Source organism: Trichoderma harzianum, assembly GCF_003025095.1.
Source record: "Trichoderma harzianum CBS 226.95 unplaced genomic scaffold M431scaffold_3, whole genome shotgun sequence".
In the NCBI taxonomy this organism is placed as follows: domain Eukaryota; kingdom Fungi; phylum Ascomycota; class Sordariomycetes; order Hypocreales; family Hypocreaceae; genus Trichoderma; species Trichoderma harzianum.
Window position 1 is genome coordinate 113,840 of NW_020209251.1, and position 21,499 is coordinate 135,338.

General features: G+C 51.6%; 10 protein-coding genes across 10 annotated transcripts; 6 read left to right on the forward strand and 4 right to left on the reverse strand.

Annotated features, from left to right (window-relative positions):
• Nucleotides 1-57: 57 nt before the first annotated feature.
• Nucleotides 58-1,097, forward strand: M431DRAFT_491518 (hypothetical protein; the record flags this gene model as incomplete). The annotated part of the gene is made up of 2 exons (XM_024916912.1): nucleotides 58-173; nucleotides 422-1,097. 2 exons carry the CDS (start codon nucleotides 58-60, stop codon nucleotides 1,095-1,097), a joined length of 792 nt encoding a protein of 263 aa, XP_024776965.1.
• Nucleotides 1,098-1,193: 96 nt separating this feature from the next.
• Nucleotides 1,194-2,126, forward strand: M431DRAFT_337016 (hypothetical protein). Its single transcript, XM_024914392.1, has one exon. The coding sequence runs from the start codon at nucleotides 1,351-1,353 to the stop codon at nucleotides 1,816-1,818; it is 468 nt and encodes a 155-aa protein (XP_024776966.1). The 5' UTR covers nucleotides 1,194-1,350; the 3' UTR covers nucleotides 1,819-2,126.
• A 3,033-nt stretch (nucleotides 2,127-5,159) lies between these two features.
• On the reverse strand, nucleotides 5,160-6,472 carry M431DRAFT_78816 (hypothetical protein; the record flags this gene model as incomplete). Its single annotated transcript, XM_024922748.1, has 3 exons — nucleotides 5,160-6,137; nucleotides 6,204-6,372; nucleotides 6,435-6,472. The coding sequence occupies 3 exons, from the start codon at nucleotides 6,470-6,472 to the stop codon at nucleotides 5,160-5,162; spliced, it is 1,185 nt and encodes a 394-aa protein (XP_024776967.1).
• A 438-nt stretch (nucleotides 6,473-6,910) lies between these two features.
• M431DRAFT_491521 (hypothetical protein) lies at nucleotides 6,911-9,541 on the forward strand (the record flags this gene model as incomplete). The annotated part of the gene is made up of 2 exons (XM_024916913.1): nucleotides 6,911-8,770; nucleotides 8,843-9,541. 2 exons carry the CDS (start codon nucleotides 6,911-6,913, stop codon nucleotides 9,539-9,541), a joined length of 2,559 nt encoding a protein of 852 aa, XP_024776968.1.
• Nucleotides 9,542-11,454: 1,913 nt separating this feature from the next.
• M431DRAFT_337045 (hypothetical protein) lies at nucleotides 11,455-12,096 on the forward strand. The gene has a single exon (XM_024914393.1). It carries the CDS (start codon nucleotides 11,551-11,553, stop codon nucleotides 11,992-11,994), a length of 444 nt encoding a protein of 147 aa, XP_024776969.1. The 5' UTR covers nucleotides 11,455-11,550; the 3' UTR covers nucleotides 11,995-12,096.
• A 1,782-nt stretch (nucleotides 12,097-13,878) lies between these two features.
• Nucleotides 13,879-15,256, reverse strand: M431DRAFT_478918 (hypothetical protein; the record flags this gene model as incomplete). The annotated part of the gene is made up of 5 exons (XM_024915725.1): nucleotides 13,879-14,104; nucleotides 14,230-14,579; nucleotides 14,665-14,686; nucleotides 14,722-14,924; nucleotides 14,960-15,256. The coding sequence occupies 5 exons, from the start codon at nucleotides 15,254-15,256 to the stop codon at nucleotides 13,879-13,881; spliced, it is 1,098 nt and encodes a 365-aa protein (XP_024776970.1).
• A 283-nt stretch (nucleotides 15,257-15,539) lies between these two features.
• On the forward strand, nucleotides 15,540-17,603 carry M431DRAFT_77591 (hypothetical protein; the record flags this gene model as incomplete). The annotated part of the gene is made up of 5 exons (XM_024922593.1): nucleotides 15,540-15,931; nucleotides 16,014-16,112; nucleotides 16,175-16,242; nucleotides 16,313-16,729; nucleotides 16,798-17,603. 5 exons carry the CDS (start codon nucleotides 15,540-15,542, stop codon nucleotides 17,601-17,603), a joined length of 1,782 nt encoding a protein of 593 aa, XP_024776971.1.
• A 189-nt stretch (nucleotides 17,604-17,792) lies between these two features.
• M431DRAFT_337146 (hypothetical protein) lies at nucleotides 17,793-18,746 on the forward strand. Its single transcript, XM_024914394.1, has one exon. It carries the CDS (start codon nucleotides 17,982-17,984, stop codon nucleotides 18,471-18,473), a length of 492 nt encoding a protein of 163 aa, XP_024776972.1. The 5' UTR covers nucleotides 17,793-17,981; the 3' UTR covers nucleotides 18,474-18,746.
• Nucleotides 18,634-19,290, reverse strand: M431DRAFT_2436 (hypothetical protein; the record flags this gene model as incomplete). Its single annotated transcript, XM_024913731.1, has 1 exon — nucleotides 18,634-19,290. One exon carries the CDS (start codon nucleotides 19,288-19,290, stop codon nucleotides 18,634-18,636), a length of 657 nt encoding a protein of 218 aa, XP_024776973.1.
• Nucleotides 19,291-19,643: 353 nt separating this feature from the next.
• M431DRAFT_504865 (hypothetical protein) lies at nucleotides 19,644-21,368 on the reverse strand. The gene has a single exon (XM_024918537.1). It carries the CDS (start codon nucleotides 21,153-21,155, stop codon nucleotides 19,836-19,838), a length of 1,320 nt encoding a protein of 439 aa, XP_024776974.1. The 5' UTR covers nucleotides 21,156-21,368; the 3' UTR covers nucleotides 19,644-19,835.
• Between the last annotated feature and the right edge of the window lie 131 nt (nucleotides 21,369-21,499).

Consider the following 21,499-nt stretch of genomic DNA (forward strand, 5'->3'; position numbering starts at 1 on the left):
GTCGTCACCGTCAATCACAACAGCCGCGTCAGATGCGCCAGAAAATTATGTACCAAAATGGCCGAACCCTGGAGTTCGTCGGGAGCAGCTCTCACGGGGCGGCGGGTGCGCGAGTGCACGGTTTGCCAGGCGAGCAACTTACAAGGGTCAGGCTCATACGCCTCTTCGTCTGTGTGTTCTTTTTTTTCTTTTTCTCTTCCTTTGTTCTCTTTGCTTTTTCTCCGTTCCTATTATGGAGTCGCTGATGAGAACAAGTGGTGCTCCGTATAGGTCCAATTTACCGAACCCATGGGCAAGAATGGCTCCTCCACGTCTTCTCGATGCCGTATTCGAACAACGACGGACACAGACAACCAACTACGCGGACAACTCCCTGGAGGGAAAAGAATGCGTGTGTCTGATGCCGCCGGGCTTCCTACAGATGTCACACTCCTCGGCCCTACTACACTAAGCTAAGCTCCCCAACCTACCAGCTTCATCCTACAGTGTTCCTTCGCAAAGAAAAGGAGGCTTCAACATCGCCATTTTGGGGATCTGACTACACTTCGCTTGATCTCGGTGGCAGAAACAAGGGGCTTAGAGTGGGAAGACGCCAAAAGTGGCTGACAGGGGCACACGACATGGGGGGACGGCAATGCGAGATGGGAATTGGACAATTGGACAGCGCCCCTGTTGCCAACCGGCCAGGTTTCTGGGCGCCAACAACTGACAAAAAGTCCACACGCAGCCAAACAGTCTGTCACAGCCGCAGCACAAGCCCGGCTGATCTGTCCATCCATAGCTTCGGTTTGCAAAGCGTCCTCGACCGTCGCATGTTGGTCTTGACACTACTGCCAGTTTACCTCATCTCCGGGCCTCACAATGCGCCCATGCCTCCATCGGAGCCTATCCCGTTAAGGCCCAGAGCTTTCAGCCCACTCGCCCACGTTCAGGCGAACCTGATGCCGGGGACCCCACACGACCAAGCGGCACTCAAAAGACATTCTCGCTGGCGGCCATTGGAGAGGTCTTGGTACCGGTACTCCATATCTACAGAAGGTTCAGTGGAGAAGCTAGCGTCCTCTGAAGCAGCGACACAGGCACGAACGATGTCTTAGACATGATCGTCAGAAGAAAGACGACTTGCTACGACGCCGCGGACCTGTGTCGCAGTGAGGCAGCATCCAGACTACTCCGTACATGTGGCATGCATGTGCGAGTGTGTGCAAACCCAAGGGGCTTTCCCTCTTTCACATTCGGCATAAACAAAGAAAACGCCGTGATACACGCTTGATAGCTTGTCGCGCAAAGCTACCACTAAGAAGCTACCATTGGAAGCCGGGGAGCACAGCTGACCTCAGCCTGACAATCATGACGCACCACCACATCGCCGTCACACAGCTCCGCCTACTTCCATTGGCTACGCCTCCAAGATGCAGCCGCCAGCATCGGTACTCGTATTACCAGCGCTTCGGACGTGTGTACTCAAAGCAACAAGTTATTCCCAAACAACCAACCGGAACCAAAGAGTATGGCACCAATCACGAACTCGAGATTTGGCCGCTAAATTTCCGGTGGTGCTGGCCTGTGTGGTGGTGGTATCTATCTCATCCTCTGCGAATCAGCTGGGTGTATCCAAACACACATGCTGCCATCCATGTATATGTGAAGCAGTCGGGTTGTGCCCGATCGAGTAGTGCGGCCGTTTGCACCGTACGTTTGATCCAACAACCAGAGTGTCAACACCGACCAAACAATGGTCAATGCAACGAGTACGAATTGTCGGGTATTCCAACGAAGCTTAGGAGACTTGAATCTTGGTCTCGCAACCAGGTGTGAACTCCTCGCAGCATGCTTATGCTTCATTCGAGGTCTTCCGCCACCTTAACACCAGATAGCGGTCCATCTTTCTCCGGGGCAATCCTTATTCTCCTATCTCAGAGCGCATTGAATATCACCCTTGCCCATCGCCAACATCTTGACGTTTATGCCCTGGAAAGGGCCGGAACATGTCCGTAGGAGTATGAAGTGGACAAAAGTATGTTTGCGTCTCCGTCATGCACTTGCACGCCTTATATTTGGACATGAGGGTAATACGCCTTGAAACGAATCTTATACTTGAGATCGCAACAGATGGGGAGGGGTGCAACTCTTCGAATCAGTCTACTTGACCTTTACTCATAAGTTCCATGCCAAACTTGGGCAATTTGGGTACGCCTTTAAATATCATAAGGCCGTCATATACCCGCAGGCGAATGCCAACTCTAACTCTCATATATGCTCTACCCCATTCCATCTGAAGGAGGCTACCGCATATCTCCAAGCATGCCCCCTGATAAGGTGCGTCGAATTACGATGGCACTACCAAAAGGTTCCAGCAGTACCACATGACTACAAAACGTGGCTTGTTTCGACTTGCGAGCACCTCGTAAACGTTGAACGACGTGACTCAACATGTTGATGGAACATATCGTCTACAGAGCACTTGGTTCAGCATCAGCCACCAGTACATTACCTGAAACTCACATACCTGAATTTGGTGGTCCAACATCTACCACACCTGTACTCTACTGGTGTTGGCCAAAACCATCCAGCCAACCAAACCCACGGTGGGAGGCATTTGAATCACATCCCCATACTCTGTCTGTTGGGGACTGAACGGCATATAGTTCTATCAAGTTGCTCGGGGCAGCTTACGGCTTCTGTCCATGTAATTGGGGCTTGCCGTCACCAAATCTTGGAGGTTTGTCCATGATATACACGACCACCGGCAGACGTGAAACGTTATCTCAGACTTGTTGCCGGCATCCGTACTTCACCTGCACAGATATGCTCCTCCCGTCGCAATATTGCCACAACAGCCGAATCCGCGGTCCTAAGAAGCTGGAGGATTTGAAATGAGAAACCTTTTCTGTGTGAAAAGTAATCACCGCATGCAGGTTTCAGGAGAAGGGATTTTGGCAACTGTCAGTGGACCTTGACCAGCATGACATTCCCCTCACGGCAACTTCCCCAGACTGGAGCCACGACATGTTTGAGTGTGGCTGCAACATGTCGGTCATAAGCTTCTCTGTATTTTCCAACAGCAGCAAGAGCTCCGTGTTGATCTCCTGACGCTCAAGTTACTAACATAAAAACCCAGCCGGGAGCGGTATGTTCAGGAAAACGAAGTATACGTCGAACTTCGTCTCTAATCTCATATTACCAAGCTCAAAGACTTCAGACAGCTCTTTCATCGATCAGTTTACTTGTTATTTTACACTTGAGATGTTTATCTACGATAGCAGTAGCTCCTACGGCTAGACTCGCTCGTGAGGCATCCGGCACCTCGAGTACATCCTTGTACTCATACACAATATCTCAGAATTGTCTCATCAGAGTATCCATGTCGCCACCAATGAGTCTATGCGTCTATGTACAACCCAACATAAATTAGAAACCTTCGTTTCTGATCAATGTTTACGAACACAAGGGGGTCCGTGCTTTATACGTCTCTTCCGGGAAATTTGCCTTTTCAAGACCTGGTCGACCCTCTTCACAACAAATTCGCCTGGAGTTTTAATTGCCATTCTCGCTTGAATAAACTCAGTCGACATTAATAGCCTCTGGATAATTGACCAAGAAAGATTATGCGAGCTTTCTAGTTGTTTCAGAATGAACCGAGAAAATACTACATTCTCAGCCCAGTCCGGGCCGCGGCCATTACATGCCACAGGGGATTCCCCGCTTCCTCGAGAGCCCTGGGCATGATTTTGGCGGTAGACCGCGGCTGATAAGCAATTCTCTCTATTTACCACTATTCCAACTCTAATCCAGCGTTCCGCGGCCGCAGGTGAAGCTTGTTGCTCAGTTGGATCTGCAGCTAATCGTCCAACGGGAGATGATCCGGCCAGCTTGGAGATGCCCAGGACCCCGGAGCTCCACAATGCAGGGATCTCAAGGCAGCCGGACCGACGGCTAACAAGATTATCTATTCTGGTAAAATTGGAAGCCAGAATAATGCTATGCGCCGGGACCCGAAGGCACCAACCCAAATGAGTAAACAGCTCCCACAGCTGCCGAGAGCTGCGTACCAACATGCCGCAACAACCTGTGCATCCATGCGCTACAACAAGGCGGCATGCGTGATATGGTGACCCTTTGGTGCTCTGTGCGGCGCATGAGCCGCTTGTAGAGCCGCTTGTATAGCAAACGCAGTGCGGATGAGACCAGTGCAGCATCTTGCAGTGTCTGCATATATCCCGGCCTGAGTTACACCTCACAGCTGGCCTGGAGATTGCTACTAGCTCTAATCATAGAAGCACAGCGTCGTATACGAAATAAGCGGCGGAGTGCTACCGGAGATTCGGGGCCAACTTCAGCTAGCCCAGTCTTAGACCATGGAACTGGCTCATCGATCACGTCTCGTCAATGTTGGGCAGCTTACCGGTAACCTGAAGGAGTAGGTAGTATTCGATTCACTAGCTATGGTAGCTATTCGTACACTACTCCTCAGCTTCGATGCCCATCATGCTGCTACTCCCTTCTTTGTTGTGGCTTCGCCAACTCTTTCCACTTGAGCTACCTATCCGCTTTGAACGACTCTGGTCGAACGTGCCGCATAGCTCTCTCCATGATGCTACGTATGACTCCAGGAGAAGCTGTGAACCGAATCAAGTGACTGGCTTCACGGCAAACGGGCTCTTCTTCACATACGAGTACCAGTTCGTTACGAGAACAATGTGTTATGTATTGCCCCTGCTAGCTTCGTAATTGTTGACAAACACAAAACACACAACTAGATTTGAAGCCAAATTTGGCACAGACAACTAACATAATTCTGTAAATAGGGGGAGAACCCGGTAAGATGGTAAAGTTGATATGCAGGTAGGCAAATCAGCGTTTGCTTTTCAGCATGCTACACGTAGAACCGGAAGAGTCGGTGAAGATGACATACCGTCAACAGTTTCATATTAAATGCAGTGTCATCTATTTCAGCAACCACGTGTTTCCGTTTGCAACTAGCTCATCGAAGATTTGAGAAGCAGGTAGCCGTCACGAGGGATCTCTGCACCAACAACCTTGAGCCAACTGCACCCGCCCATCAGCAACCCCTGAACAAGAGCATTCAGCAAATGAGATGTAGAGAATAGACTCTTCCAAGTGCTTATTCTGTTGGCTGTCTAAGGGTACCCAGCTAATCAATCATCCATCAGCTCAGCTAACTCTGCCTCCTCCTCTGCGGTCAACATGTTACCCGACTCCGGTTCGGCCTCTTGTTCTACAGGCTTCTTGGACTCTTCAATCTTCTTGACCACCTCGTCCAACTCGCCCTTGCTCAGAGGCCATGTACGAATGGTGCCGTCGATGCTGACGCTGCAAACCTTTTCAGGTAATCCTCGCGAGTTACGCAGCAGGATCAGATCCGTCACTTCCTCGTAGTGCCCCTCCAGCGTGCAGTACAGCTTGCCTGAAGACCTGTCCCAGACCTTGACATTCTCGTCTCGTCCCGCAGTGACTACCCAGCTCTCCGTAGGAATCACGGCGCGGACGTAGTCCCCGTGCGTAAAGACATCGTCAGCCTCAAAGTTGCGGGCCCGAGCGAGACATTTGGCAGTGCCGTCCGCACTAGCCGTCCAGAGATCGCCTTCCTCGCTATCGAGATCGTATATGAGCTTGTAGACGCTCGTCTCGTGTTCCGCAATGGTGAGCTTCTCGGCGTCGGGCCGGTCATGGAACGCCTCAGTCAACTGCTCGAAGCCAGTGGCTGTGATTTTCCACCGGCGGATGTGAGGGTCACTGCTCGCACTCGCGATGACCACGGCATCAGGCGTGCTCAGGACAGGGTCAATGGCAAGGTGCTGCACGGCCATCATTGTCGTGGTCGGGTCTTGAAGCGTGTGGAGGCGCTTGCCGGACTCAATGTCCCAGACCAAGATCTTCTTGTCTGCGCCGCCGCTGATGAGGATCTCCTTGCCGGATACCTTGGTGCAGATGACGACTTTGATGAAGTCTGAGTGGCCGCTGAACTTGCGTCCGAGCTGGGCTGTCTCGACATCCCAAGACCAGATGTCCTTGTCCCATGAGCCGGCAAAGACGGTCTTGTTGCCACTGCCTCCAATGGCGACGCATGTCACGGGGGCTTTGGGTCCTCGATAGGTTGATTTTGTTGACGCAGACTGGAAGCAGTGGATGAGTGATGAGTTTTTGTGTCATATATAGTATTAATCACGACTGATACTTACTGCAAGGTCTATGCGGCGGACAAAGCCTGCTGATTCCGCGATGAAAATGGCGGTTGAAGGAGAAAAGGGGTCAGGGACGGCAGCCAGAATCTTGGACTTCATGACAATTGGGTCTCCATTTTTGTTGCCGGCTTTGAGAGCCTTGCGCTCTCTCTCAGCATTAGAGGCACTGTGAGAATGATTAGAATGAGCAAGCAAAAGGAGTTTCAAGGAGGTTTCTCTTCAACTCACTCGGTTTGGAAGAAGGCGTCTCGATCTGAGGTTTCCATGGCGGTGGGGTGTGTGATTTGTAAAGGGGATGGCGATGGATATCTTGTCTGGTGATGGATGAAGGGGAAGAGAAAGAGATGGCAACAACGCCGGTTTATATGCTCATCAAGGTGTCCAGGGATGAATTAGGCTGCCGAATAAATTAGAGAAAAGAATAAATATATCGTGATGATCAAGCTGCAAGAGTATCGGATCAATAGTAAACATGTAAGCATGGCCAGCCAGGCTCCCGAATTTTGAATCCAATGGCCCAAAATGACAGCAAATGGCGGGGCTCACTGGCAAGCCAAGCTGCTGCTAAAATTCAACCGCGGGGCCGCGACACCGCCCAGACTTTAATTGATACGCGCTTAGACGCGTCTCCCTGCACTGAAGCCAAAATCCAGAGCTTCCAAGATTCTCACATGCACCTAATCTGACGAGCACAGGCTGCAATCATGGACTCGACAGCTGCTCCTCGTCCTCGACCGAGGCCTGCGCACACTCAAGGCACGACTCGATGCGCCTACACCAAAGATGGAAGCCGGCTGGTCACCGTCGGCTCCAACAACACCATCCGGCTCTACAAGACAGGCTCGGACGGCGAACCGACAAACATTGACGATTGCCAGGAGCAGAACGTTGCTGTGGCTGCAGCCCAGGACTTCTTCGTTGTCGGCTCCGAGGACGGCACCGTCAGCCTATACTCGCTCGCCACGTCCAACTTTGAGCGCTTCCTCGTGCGAACGTCGCTCCCGGTGCGAGATGTAGCGCTTTCCGCAGACTCGCAGTGGTGCGCCGTGGCCAGCGACGAATTGACCGTCAAGGTCGTCAATACGCAGGACATTAAGCAGCTGCGGCACCTCAACGAACATGGTCGCGCCGCTCGACACGTCAGCCTGGATCCCAATGGCCGGATTGCTGCCATATCCTGCGTTGACGGAATCATATACATCTACTCTCTGACGGCGGAGCAGCCTGAGCTTATACACAAGGTGGACGGGGTGATTGGCGCAGGGGACACAGATTCAGAGGCTTCGGTCAAGGCAGTTTGGCATCCGGATGGCAGGGCATTTGCTGTCGCGACGCCGACGCGGGATATCCAGGTCGTATCCAAGAACGACTGGGAGAAACAGCGCTCCTTCACCAATGGCCACTCGGCAGATATTACCGCCCTCGCCTGGTCACCCAACGGCGTCATGCTAGCATCAGCCTGCAAGGGCGGAAAGGTTCTGATCTGGGAGACCAGCACGCAAAACGTCATTCAGCGTTACGAGTATTCCAATGTCATCGACCTGGCGTGGCACCCGTCCAAAAACATTCTCTCCTTCACCACCACGGAGGGAGAGGTTTACATATACCCCGACTTTCTCTCCGACCAGTACTCTCCGATGCTGAAGCTGCCGGTGCAGCCAGCCCCCTTTATCCACGACCCTCTATTAGAAATATCTGCCAACAGAAGAGCTCCAGCGGTTAATGGCCAGAAGCGCGACATTCCCACGCGTCCTCGCCGAGACTCTTTGGGCAGTCTTGACTCTTATTTGGAGGATGAAAACTATGCAGATGGCGATGACGATGGCTTTGTCGTTGATGATGACGGTGCTGGGTATACAACCGGCCAGAAGAGAGGCCGTGTGGGCGATGAAGTTGCCGGTGACTACGCCAACAAGAGGAGGCATCTCCTTGATCCTCAGTATCACGAGGCGTTTCAACCTGGATCAACACCATGGAGGGGGAACAGAAAGTACCTCTGCTTGAATCTCATTGGATTCGTTTGGACAGTGGATCAAGACGGGCATCATACCGTCACTGTTGAGTTCTACGACCATGAGTTTCAGAGAGACTTTCACTTCACAGACACCTTTTTGTACGACAAGGCATGTCTCAATGAGCGCGGCACTCTGTTCTCGTGTCCCCCCAAAGATGATCAGCCAGCAACTATTTTCTACCGTCCTCACGAAACCTGGACGCAGCGATCCGACTGGCGGACACAGCTTCCCAAGGGGGAGGCTGTCACAGCCATGTCACTGAGCGAGTCTTTTGTTACTGTTGTGACGAGTGCCAACTATGTGCGCATTTTTACACTATTTGGAATACCTTACCGGGTCTATCGTCCCAAGAGCACGCCCATGGTCACATGTGCGAGCTGGAGAGATTACGTTCTCACGATAGGCAACGGCCCTGTGACGGCTGACGGAAACACACGCCTCCAATATACCATTGAGAATGTCAAGAGGGACGAGATTTGCCAGAACGAAGATACTGTGGCACTTCCTGAAGGCGCGACTTTGAAGAGCGCCTTTTTTTCTGACATTGGTGTAAGTCTTGGTCAAAACAGAAGTCAACATCTTCTACATGTAGATGACGCAGTTCTAACAGCTAGTTATTAGGATCCTTGCATTTATGACTCGACAGGGACACTGCTGACATTGCTACACTGGCGTCAGCCGTCACGAGCCTCTTGGGTGCCTCTTCTGGATACCAGGCTTCTAACCCGTCTTGCCTCTGGTCGAAAGACTGAGACGTATTTCCCCATTGCCGTGGCAGAAAACAAGTTTCACTGCATTATTCTCAAGGGTGGCGACCAGTATCCATACTTTCCTCGGCCTCTGCTCTCAGAGTTTGACTTTTCGATTCCCCTGCACTCACTGCAGGAGCCCAAGTCGAAGAAGAGCAAGGACAATTCAGGTGATGGAGAGGATGACGCAATGGACGAAGATGATGACGAGGAGGAGGAGGAAGGCGCCGAGACGAAGAAACTGGAGCAGCTATTCATGCTCAAGGGCGTTCAGGCAGCTCAGCTCCGTGACCTTGTCGATGCCACCAGCGGAAGTCATTCTCAGCGCTCTCTGTTGTCACGGATCGAGCTGGAGATTGACAAGACGCTTCTGCAGCTTCTGGCGGTGGAGTGTCGCGAGGGCGAGGATAGGGGCATGCGTGCACTCGAGATCGTGGAGCTGATGCGTGACCGCACTGGCCGGATGATGGAGGCGGCGTACAAAGTGGCAGAGCGGTACGGGCGTACGATTTTGGGGGAGAAGATTCGGGAGGTTGGAGAGAATAGGGTGAGTGGTGACGATGATCTCTGAGCGGGGCGTTGAGATTCTGTTGTCATGGAAAATGGTTTATACTTGTTATATTTGGAAGGGGGCGGATATGAATGGGAGAGTTTCACGGGATTGCGGTTTTTTGGGTTTGATGGGTTGTGGGAAAATGTGTAGTACAAGGTAGATGATTGGCATTTGGTTGAAGGATTAGCATAGGTACATATCTCTTCGGACTCGGTATGTTTGAAGACGTGAAATGATAGCACTCTTGATTCATCAATTGATATCCATTGTGGTGATCTAGGGAGTTTGCAATGTTGAATCGAATGTTCGAGGCCATATCCGTTGAGTTTTCAAGATTTCTTGATAAATATAGGTACCACGAATCATTGATCAGTTAAGAGGCCTATTTTCTAGTGTTTACGATATTTGATGAACCAACTGATCTCGCTACGACTTATTTAGTACACCTCAAGTATTATAACTCAGCTACCAAGGAGAGTGTGCTTCTGCTAGTTTCTTACCCGGCAAGAGGCACGTTTTGCTCGTCTCGTTGCTCGATCTCACTTCAATGCTCATCGACACCAGTATCATTGACAAGAGAGGTGTTCCGAACGGATCTATTTCCTATTCGAAACCCCCTCCTAGTCCAAGTCTAGTAAATAATACGCTCGCTTTAGAGGCTACACTATCGTAGACTATGAAGGTGTCCCGTTCTCTAGAGGCGGGGAATAGTTGACATTGACATTCCAGTCTACGTTGACTCTCCAAAAATTCTAAGAGAAAAATGGACCGGAGAATACACGTGCATACTAACATTTGCTAATGGTAACCAAGGATGGAAAAATTATGAGTAAAGCTTTCGTGAGGTTCGGGGAGCTAAGCGTTTTGACCGCGGCTGTATAATCCAGTAATACTAAAGTGTACTTGGTACTTTGAGCTCTCTACCTGTGTGTAAGAAGTGGCGGGAGCTAGAAGAAGTTCTGGGCGGTTGCTCCGATGCAAAGTATTGGGGCATCTCACTTCCTCTCTGTCTCTGCCTCCCGTTTACCTCGGATAAAAGGTTCCTTTTTTCATCTTTCTTCCTTTTGCCCCTCAAAAGAACAGAGGGGCCAAAAAAATCGGGGTTCGGAATTACACTTGTATCCCTTCTTTTGGAAGCCTACTTTTTTGGGACTGGCAAATGGAAACCAAATGGGTTGGACGGTGGAAACTCTAGAATCAGGTCGGATTTTCGAAACCGTTTAAAAGTGCCCGCTATTTTTTTCTTTGCTGCACGTCTCAATGCGGTACATACAGGGCTAGTTCGCCCGAGAGGTGTAACAGGGGGGATGGTTTGGTTTGGTTGCAACAAAGAACTTTTTTGTTCCGTGCTAAAGTAGGATGGATTTTTTGTTTCGAAATGTCGCGTGGGGGACTTTGTGTTTGGGGGTAATTGCTTGGCAATCTTTTAAGTGTGCTGGACTGTAAGTGTGTGTAGCTACTTAAATGTAGGCTTTGAGGAGAAGTTGAATGCCAAATATCATCAATGGATGATAGCCTACCGCTGCTCGGGTAGATACACCACCCACCTAGGGTCACGGAGAAATAAGCATCAATCACCTCGATCACCCGGGCTTACCATGGATCTGCCTAAGTATTGTCCCGTAGCTCCAAAATACGAACAATTGGTGCCATATCGGTTACCGGCTCTCGCTCAGAAAAAAAAAAAAAAGAGTAGGGTAGGGATTTTACGGGCAAAGCATCCATCTACGGAACATGTGTTTGCCCTATTCTGCAAGTTTCGACGAGGGCACTTTGCACGGGTAAAAGCGGTATTGTTACTGCAATTAGAACCACCGCCGAGCCAGACGTGATCAAAGCTTTTTCAGAAAGAAGGGGGAAAAGCCTCGGACTTTTGGAGGAGGGTTGGCGGGACTATGCAGGTGGTTTCACGCCTCGGCTCCGTCTTTTTTTATTGCCTACCGCTTTGATTAAGTCGGTGCCTAGAGCTAGGAGAATCATGGATGTCATATGCAGGATGATGTATCTGATGCTATTCGTGTTGGTCGATGCCCCGTACCAATGCCAGGATGTATCAGTTTGCTCAGTGCTTGCCCGAGCCAAGACGGGATGCATTTTACTTTATTTCTTTCATTATTTTGACGACGTCTTTTTTCATTATTAGAATGAAACCGGTAACATGTTTTGTAGAGCCATGTTCTTCATGCAGCCATTCGCCAGATATTTCCTCCTTGGTGCATATTATTTGGCTAGTGTGTCCGGTTGGCTGGAGCAGCCGGAGAATGTACTTAGTTGGAGTACCTGAATGCCAGGGGCAGAAAGGGGGCCGGCGGGCAAACCAGAAGCAGCGAGAGAAAAGACCAAGAAATAAAGAAGAGGGAACAAGAAAGAAAGACTGCAAAAACAAGGGCTGCCAGGGTGTTATGCCGCGCGCCGATCTGACGGCAACATTTAATATAATTTGGCAACATCCCGAGATCGGCAGCTGTTAGCGCCGCAGCAGCTCGGTCTCTTGCACGAAATAGTGCCTCGAGCAAGCGCGGGCAGAGGCAGAAAGAGGAATCTGACACTTGCAGGGACGGTGACATTCTTGGTTTAGCTTGTTGTTGCAGAGCCTCGAATTTCGACAACTTGAAGCATGCGGACGGCGTTGGTGAGACGGCGGTGGGAAACACCGAGGGCTTCTTCGGGTTGTAAATGATACCCTCCCCAGCAGGAATCACATACGGAGTACATGCGACTGTCAAGAAAAGAGTAGACAGACCGAAGAAAAAGGGGGGTGCATACGCCCGGTACTGTAATCATACATGTACCTTAGCCAGTAAATATTTGGGCCATCTCGCTACAGCAGAAAGAATTGGCCAGAAGTCGTCTCTCTTTTGGCCCGGGTCCGTATCCATATCCCCCCCCCCCCCCCTGCGGATCGGTGAGTGTCGTACGCACTCGTACATATGCACGGACGGGCGGGACATGCAGCCAGCAAATTAACCAATTCGTCCTGTGGTGCCACGGATTGATATTCGGCCTATTGGGGACTTGGCCGACCCCGTAGGCATTGGATTGCGGAGGAGAATTTGCTGGATCAAGGTCAATTCACCGGTACGAGTGCAAGTAAGTGAAGTGGCTGCTGCGGGCCCGTTGGGGATTCGATGGCAAACATTCAGGCAGCAGCTTTTCGGCAGCAAACTTGGAACATTCTTTAGATAGGTAGTAGGTTTAGATGGAAGCTATACTCACTAGTGAGCTTAGCTAGCAGCTGTTAGCATGAAGAAGATGGCTGCTGAATAAGTGCCCGGCCATTGGTTTGATGCTGATGGATGCTGATGTTAGCAGAATTGTGGCTATGGAGCTCGCGTGTGCCACCGCCAGGACCGGAATCACGGGTGCAAGTATGCTGGCATTGATGAAATTTGCATCTGATGCTGCCCGCCTTGGATGGACAGGGCTTGAACTAGGTAGCTTCGTGTAACTAGTAGTAGCCAACCTGAGCAAAGACGAGACGCACAGACGGAAAATTGCCAGAATGGCCTCCTTTACTCCTCAGAAGAAAAAGATGGGGATGAGATTTGGCGCCGCCGACGTAAGACTGGCAGCTACCAAAGGCAGGTTAGCACGGAGTAGCTAGATAAGGAGCCCTTTTTTCTGGATCAAATTTCATGTGAAAGTTGGGAGGGGGATTGTCTGCAGTGTTTCACTTGCTCAGAGAGATGATGTCCATGTGATGTTTCTGTAATTGCTTCATCTTATCTTGACAACTGTTTTCATGATTGGATCGACTTTTTGAATTATATCAGGTATACGAGTATACAAGTAGATTACATACTTGATTCTGTGCTACCCACCGTCCATCAACCCCATTTTATGGCCCAAATCTCCCTGTGGTCGGTTTGACGGCCTGTCAGCAAGCCACCAATAAAAGTCTCCTTGTCTGTGCGCAGGTTTCGTTGCGGGGAGGGGCTCTTCTTTCGGACCTATGGCTGAATCCATCTCACCTTGCTGGTGAGATCGGATCTAGTATCTGCCCGCCCAGCCTTGGTGAAGGATGAGACAGAAAGTTCTGGTCTGAAGGAAGGATGCCGGCGGCTAGTATGAGCTATCCAAGTACCTTGGTGGTTTGGACACAGGTACTGCATGTACCTGTACATGTTCCGTGATCCTGGTCCCTGGAGAAATGGAAGAATGCTGAGTTCTATTTGCCCGATTCCCCAGTGTTTGTAGCATCAAGCTTTATTACTACGAGTAGTCTACGAGTACGCCAACAAGCTGTCTTGAGTGTAATGGTTCAGCTACCTGGCAAACATCAATGGGAAACATCGGTCCCTGGTCTGTTGAAGCAATCACTTGGCATGGTTATTAATCATGGGGAACCTCGTCTGTTAGTCAAGGCTTTTTGCATGCTGGTGATCGTTGTTGTTGTTGTTGTTGTTGTTGTTGTTGTTGTTGTCATATTGCGTCTGGCCCTTTGCTTGCTTCTCCACGCCCTTCCGCAGGTGTTCTGTACCTAATGCCAGCATTACGTACAAGGCGCTCGCCGCATTACCTAAGGCCCGCACCTCGGGCCTGTGAAGAGGTTCCCGAGCTCCGAAAGAGGCTTGTTGACAGCTATCAATCAGTACGAGTAAGCTTGAGCTGTTCTGTTCGTGATTGGCAAAACCTTGTAAGCTGTAGACTACCTAGATCGATATCCGGGCATCACCTCAGCCCTTCGATGTCACTGATACGCGTACTATGCCTCTCTATTGGCCTTGCTTTGGTTGCGCCATGAGGAATCTCGTCGAGTATCTCGATCCAATTCCAATGTACCTCTACCTGCCAAGGTACATACCACCGCCATTGACAGTCTGTGTTCCCATATTTCCACAGATGGGGAAGCGCTGCCGCAAAAAGCTGCCGACAGCTCCATTCTCCATTCGTCCCCGTCGCAGCTCGGCCTAAAGCCTAAAGCCTCCCAGCACAGGCGCTGTACCCGGTACTTGTCGCCCACTACACCGCGGTCGAGTTTGCCGACCCCTCGAGGTACCTGCCAGCGGCCATTGCTCCGTACCGCACCCTGCTGTGGTACAAGAGCACGACTTATCTAATGGGCGGCGCAAGTACTGCATACCGATCCCACAACCTCCTCCTCCCCCCCGTCATTGCATGTACAGCACAGTTATTCCCACCTCCGTAACGGTTCTGCTCCGTCTGGTTGCACCGTCGCTGAGACACATCAACCCTACGCGAGCTCCTGCGCTGCTGTTTCGACGGGCCGCAGCTGTGCATCATCGTCCTCATCGTCTTTTTTTCCTTGTTTCTTTTTTTTCCTCTTGTCCGCGCATCTTGTTCCCTGACGTGCCTCGACCGTCACCGCCTCGCCCCCAAAAAGTTCGCCTCTGCTTGCTGCATCGTCGAGCTCTCTCTTAGTGGCCTCGACCCTCGTACACTAGCATCGTGCAGTGCATACAGCTACATACACACACACAGCTTACCTCCGTGTGCGCCCTCGCGCCGGCGCCGTCGCTGCTGTTGTTGTCCGCAGTCTCTGGCAACAGCTGCCGCTTCTAGAAGCTCCCCGGGCCTGGCCTCTCCAAATGCGAGGCTGATCTCGACGTCTGTGCCTGTGCCTGAGCCCCGAGACTGTCTGCTGTGGTGTGGTGTGGGCGTGTGTGCGGTCCCTCGACGAACAAATAAGAAAACTCGAGAACTTTTGTCATCTCCATTGCTGCTTCGACTCCACCCAAACTGCAACAACACGACACGCCAGTCCGCCCTCATCTTGCGACCCCAAAGTGCTGCATCCCGCAGACATGAGGTGAGGTGAGTAGCTAGTCCACGGAGCTTCCCTGAGCTAGCCAATGCCGGTTGTCGCAGCTCCGAGCTCTTCTTTGCGCCTCCTTGCCCGCCTGCCCGCTCAGTCGCTTTTCCTCCTCACATCCCGCCTCTCCTCCTCGAACGCCGCTACAAATCCTGAACCATCACCTTCTTCTCTCCCCCCCCACCCCCTCATTCTCCCCCAATTCACACGCTGGAGATCCCATTCCATCGCTGGCTGACCGCAATGGGGACAGTACAGATGGCCCACAGGACTGAGACCTCTCAGAAATCCATTCCGGCAATCGATAGACTTCAAGACTCGCCCGGCTCCCGAATCGTCCCCGTTTCCATCTCCGTCTCCGTACCGCCACCTACCATCAGCATGTCTCCACCTAGTCCCGTCGACCATCCGATGGAGGGCACATCGCCAGAGGACAACTCGCCTACCGCCCACGGCCCCGACTCCGACCCCAGCGCCAATGGCAAGCCGGCCGGCGCTCGACCCGGCAACACATCGCCGCAGGAGCACACCGCCGTGACGAGCTCAATTAACATGCCCGCGCCTCCTCCGGCCGCCGCGGCCGCCGTTCATCAGCCCAAAATCGTCCAGACTGCCTTCATCCACAAACTATACAAGTGAGGATCCTGAACCCCCCCCCCTTTCATCAGCTCGCCGGGTGCCCCCGGACCAAGCGACGGCTACTGATGGTGCAAGCAGCATGCTGGAGGATACTAGTATACAACATCTCATCTCATGGTCATCGTCCGCCGAAAGCTTCGTCATGTCCCCCTCGGCCGACTTTTCGAAGGTATTATCGTAAGCAACCCCTCGATAAACAGCCTCTGGCCTGACGAACTTGCTCACCCTCGTCCCCTTAGTCAATACTTTAAGCACACCAATATCTCGTCTTTTGTACGTCAGCTCAACATGTACGGGTTTCACAAAGGTACCGACCGCTTCCATTTACATTATTCCTTGAACAGACCAAGTATAGAGGTGCTCACACTCTCATCTAGAACGAGACGTATTCCATACCGGCAACCCCGAAACAACTCTCTGGGAGTTCAAGCACGGCAACGGAAACTTTAAGCGTGGCGACCTCGTTGGTCTTCGAGAAATCAAGCGTCGTGCGAGCCGACACGCTCTTGTCAATCGAGAGAACACCTTCCCCAAGACATCTACCTCTCAACCCGGTACTCCAGTCGAGCCTGTTCAGGTTCCGCCAGATAGCATTGACGCTCGACTGGCCAATCTGGAGCACTCATTATACGATACGGCGGCGAGACTCCAGAGAAGCGAAGAATCGGCCCATTACATGCATGTTAAGAACCAAGCAGTCATGGAGACACTAAGTCGACTGCTCTACTTTAACCAGGAATTGTCCAAGGGACTGCTATCGCTCGTCCCCCCGGACAATCCTGTTCATCGAGATGGTATGTTACGTATAAACAATCTCGCCAAAAAAGCCAGATGTAATGAGGTTAACGTGAACGGTTTAAAGTATTGTCAATCCAGGGCGAAATGGTGAGGCAAGCAGAAATGCTCCGCTCACTCGACGAGCCACACGAACCCGTATATTCTGCCCGGCAACAGTTCTTCGGCACTGTCGACAACGCACCCGTCTCGCCCAGACAGCTACCGCAGGATGACACCAGAAGAGTCACCCTCAACGTCCCGCAGGGTCGTAACCAGCCATCCTACCGCCCGGCCGTTCCCTCTAACCTGTCCATCGGCACGCGACGACCCTACGGATCCATCAGCGGCGGTGCTGGATCTTCACCTCTGCGCAATGCCGCGCCAGCTCCTCCTCCGGGTCCTCACCCCCTTTCCAACGTGGAGACGGTTCCCAACAGCCTGGCTAGACGCCATACCGCCGCCGACATTCGCGCCCACGGATGGCAGCCAAATGCACCTCCTTTCCCGTCAGGAATTGTACCGCCACCCGTGTGGCCTCAGTCTCCCAACCGACTTGCGCCAGAGGATCAGAGGATACGAGACTCTCTCTCTTCATTCTCTCTGCAAGCTCCACCTACTCATGGCCATCCGCACTCACGGCCGGCGACGCCACCGCATGCCCCCTTTTCTAATGGCGCGAGCGGTGGCTCGGACACTTTTGGTAGCTGGTCGTGGAACTCGGCATCGAATCGTGAGAGTAAAACGATTGGGGCTTTGAAGGAATCGTCAGCACCACCTACCAGGAGAGGGAGCATGGCGCACATTCTCAATCCTAGCGACACTGCTGAACGATCAGACGAAGACGAAGACCCCCGGGGCGACGATGACAGGAAGCGGAAACGAAGACAGTGATACGGTGTCGAAAGCCTCGGGCATGTAACGTTCGGATGGAAAGGAAGGATGGATCATGACCACGGCGCATGAGTTCTGGCGCTGCTTTTACGACCAAGGGGTCGCATTCTGAGGCTGGCGTTTGAAAGAAATATCAATACCTCACACATGTTTTTTTCTTTTCGGTTTTCTTTATTGTTTTTCTTGGTTTATCTTTTTTTTTTTCGATTTATTGATTTGCAAATCCAGATTGGATATTTAGGCATGGCAGCATCATGGCCGATCAGATTCTTTTAGCTATGCTCAAAGGTGACGGCCGTTTTCGAGTTGACACATTCGCATTCACTTTCGATTGTATAATAACAAACAACATCCTTGGACTGGATCTTGACCATCTCCATGGCACACTACAAAACATATTTCTACTTGTGGAGTCACCTCGCCTCTCCTTTCTCCCTGATTCAAACGTCTTTTCTGAGGACATCGCTAAGGAACGACATGAATTGGCGTCAATCATTTTTATCGAGCCTCTTAATACGATCCTTGATGGAATATGACCTGCTGGAAATATCTTTATATCCTGCCACGTCTGAGGCTACCCTCCTCATCCGTCGTTGGAACGCCGAACAAAAGTTGCTATATCTTTTAAAAACCTCGGGGTCTGATTTTGGACTGCTGCTTTTTGACTGTCGTAGTAAGAGGAGGAAACTGGCAAGCCTGATGGAAAGGCATGAAAGTCAGGATGGAAGGAGTCTAGATGGTCTTCAGTCGGGGCGACAGTGCGTGGCTCTCGCGCGAAGAGAACAGCAAAGAGAAGGGAGGTTATCTAAAGGAAAGCTTGCTGTTCTGGCGGTAATATCAAGGAAGAGAAGGGAAGGGGGGTTGGACTGAGAGATTATATTTTTCGGAAGGATAGTGGGGATAAAGTATATAGGAGAGATCTCTCATGAGTTTTATGTTGTGGTAAAAAAGTATTATAGGATGGTATAATATTTTGATATTGGCCGCTTTTTGTTCTTTTGTGCTTCTTGATGATGAGAAAATAGTTGAACTATGATGGGATATTGCCGAGTTTCTTTTGCCTTTGCTTTTCTTTTTCCCTTTGTCTCTTTTTCTTCTTCTTATTCCGCTTCGCGTCGTCGCCGCCGTTGGAATCTGTTATTGTCTCTTGTTGTAGTAGTACCGGCGCAGCATCTTCAACATCTCCTTCACCATGACCAGTTTCCTTATGTTCAACCTCATCTTCTCCTCCCACCTTGTCTCCATCCTCTTCAACTTCCTCAACCTCCCTCCTCGGCCTCTTCCTCTTCCCCAACCCACTCCTCCCAGGCTCCTCATCACTCTCACTCTCCACCGCCGCCGCAAACTTCTTCCCCCCCTTCCCATCCCTCTGCCCCTTCTTCCCCAACAACCGTCCCCTCAACATCCGATCTTCCCTCGCAGCCGCGTCTCCCGCAGCGGCCTTACGGTCGGGAACATACCCTACGCCTTCGTTGGGCCGGGGCCCGGAGAAGAGCTGCTCGATGTCGTCTGCGTTGACCTTGTGCCTCCGCGTTTGCGTTGTTTGTGAGGATGAGGAGGAAGAGGGAGGGTTGAGTGTTTTCAGGAGGGATGTGCGGTTGGAGAGGAGGAGGGAGATTTTGTTGGATATGGCGGCGCGGTCGGGGGCGAGGGGGAGGGGAGGTGGTTTTGATGAGGGCGGCGGCATTGTTGGTGAGATTGGGAGATGTTCGAGATTGAATTGTTCGAGATGAATTGTTCGGGTTGTCGCTGTTATGATCGCATTGTTTGTTGAGAGTCTTGATTGATTTGATATGGCAATGGGTGTAGGAAACTCGAGAGGCTTGGTGGTTGGATTTATTGAATGTGAGGAGGATATTGAAGGACAAAAGTTGCTGGAGAAAAAAAAAAGTTGGAGTAGCGTCACTCTAAGCACTGGGAGCTTCAGTGGGGTCTTTGGGGTTACTCCATCGGGAAAACAGCTGCGTGCTTCTAGAAGCGTCAATCATTCTTGCGCATATCACGGTAGCAATTCCAGAAAGCAATGTAAAAGAAAATTATGGCCAATTGAGCCAATGAAATTATGTATATATTATTATTCGTCTAAAATCACAAAGGTACTCGATATGCTTTTCATACTCCCGTATCCTCTCTGGCCTCTGGAGCCTTCATCGATAAAAAGTTACAGTCTATTTTTGATAAAACCCATCGCAACGTAGTAGTCGTGAAATTTCTCCCTGGCCAGCCTGGGACTCAATATCTCGTCGCCGTCGATTCCGTCAAGGAAAGAATATATGGCAAGTCACTAACGTCCCCGCTGTCTGCCAGACGGATGACGGATCCTGAGCCATCCGACGACTTGGATCGCAGGCTGGCGGCTGATGAATGCTGGCTGGAGGTATAAGTGCGTCGCATCTGCGCCAAGCCATTGGTGCTGGCGCTGTGTGGTGTCATATTCATGTGTCTTCTGCTACCGGGCGTACTCGGCGCCGTACGATATGTGTTGGTGCGCCGCCTTGTCCGTCTCTGAACAGAGCGCTGAGTACTCGCTGTGGAGGGTCGTGATATAGTTCTTGGAGTAGACGGAATCGTTTCCGCAGGCGCATCGTTGTCGATGTCGCTTTCCGGTGTCATTGTCCTATGCATCCTCCCCCCCTCCTCTTCATCTTCTTCATACAGGTGATCCAAGACAGTAGGGTCCAAAGGCTGTATCGATCGTAAGATTTCCGCAAAGAGATGCATTAACTCGCGGAACTCGGCGTTAGAAATTGGCTTCGTAGAGAAACGAGCTATTTCGTATTTCGATAGGAACTCGGCCACCGTTTCATCCATGACGGCAACACCCAGACTGGCCAAATGCCCAAAGTAGTCTCGTAGACTCATGCTGGGGAGTCTTTGCAATAATTCTGCAGCTTCGGGATCCAGCATCGGCGGGTCGGTTTGAGAGGTCGGGTCCGACGGCGCAAGTCGAAGCGCTTGCGCCTCTATGAGATTCGGAACTTCAGCAACGACGCTGCTGTACTGCAGGTTGGCAAGATCAGGCGAGTTGGGAGACGCCCAGCCGCCGTGTTCGATGACGCCCCAGACAGGACGATGCGGCGGCATGGGGATCGGCTCGTCTCTTTCCAGCGCTTCCTCGTTCCACGCCATCAGTTTTGCTCGTGTGCGCGCTTCGTCTTCCAAATCGTCTTCATCCTGATCGTCCCCCATCATCTCCTCGTCAACCCTTGGCCGCGCAGCATACGCAATCGCCGAGCTCTTACTCAGCCCAGCCCCAATCATCTTATAAACCGCCTCCTTGACATCGCCCTTGTCGATGGGCACCCATGACTTGGGGATCGACGCCAGCACCGTCCGATTGACGTACAGCCGCACAACGTAGACAAAGCCGACGATGAAGACTGTGACGACATAGCCCGACGCGATGATCCAGATGTTGTACCACTGCCTGTTGACCACGGATCGCTGGATGGCGTCGCTCGGGGTAATGAGAAGCAGGCCGCAAAGCACGACGTAGAGGAACAGGTAAAGGGACCTGTAGAGGATACGCAAGAAAAGGCTGTGATGCGCCATGGCGACAACGCGCCCGGGTGCTGGTCTCAACTGATTCGTCGCCGCCCTTCTGATTCGGATGAGAATAATCGCGGTCGCATGGCTATAGCTGATGGGGAATCATCCAAGACGCTGCCGTAAGTGCTGTTGAGGGGAGGCAAAAAGGCGATATCGTCATGTCATGGGGGAAGAGGAGAGTTTGTCAGGAGGAACAAGCAGTCAGGAGGACGAAATTGCGAGTGCAGCTGTACCTGCCCAGCAGGGCCCCAGCAGGTAATTTACAGGCACCTCGCTAGGGAGCTCGGATGGAGCAAGGATTGATGCCACACTATTGAAGGTACAGCGTCGTAGGGGCGCAATGGCCG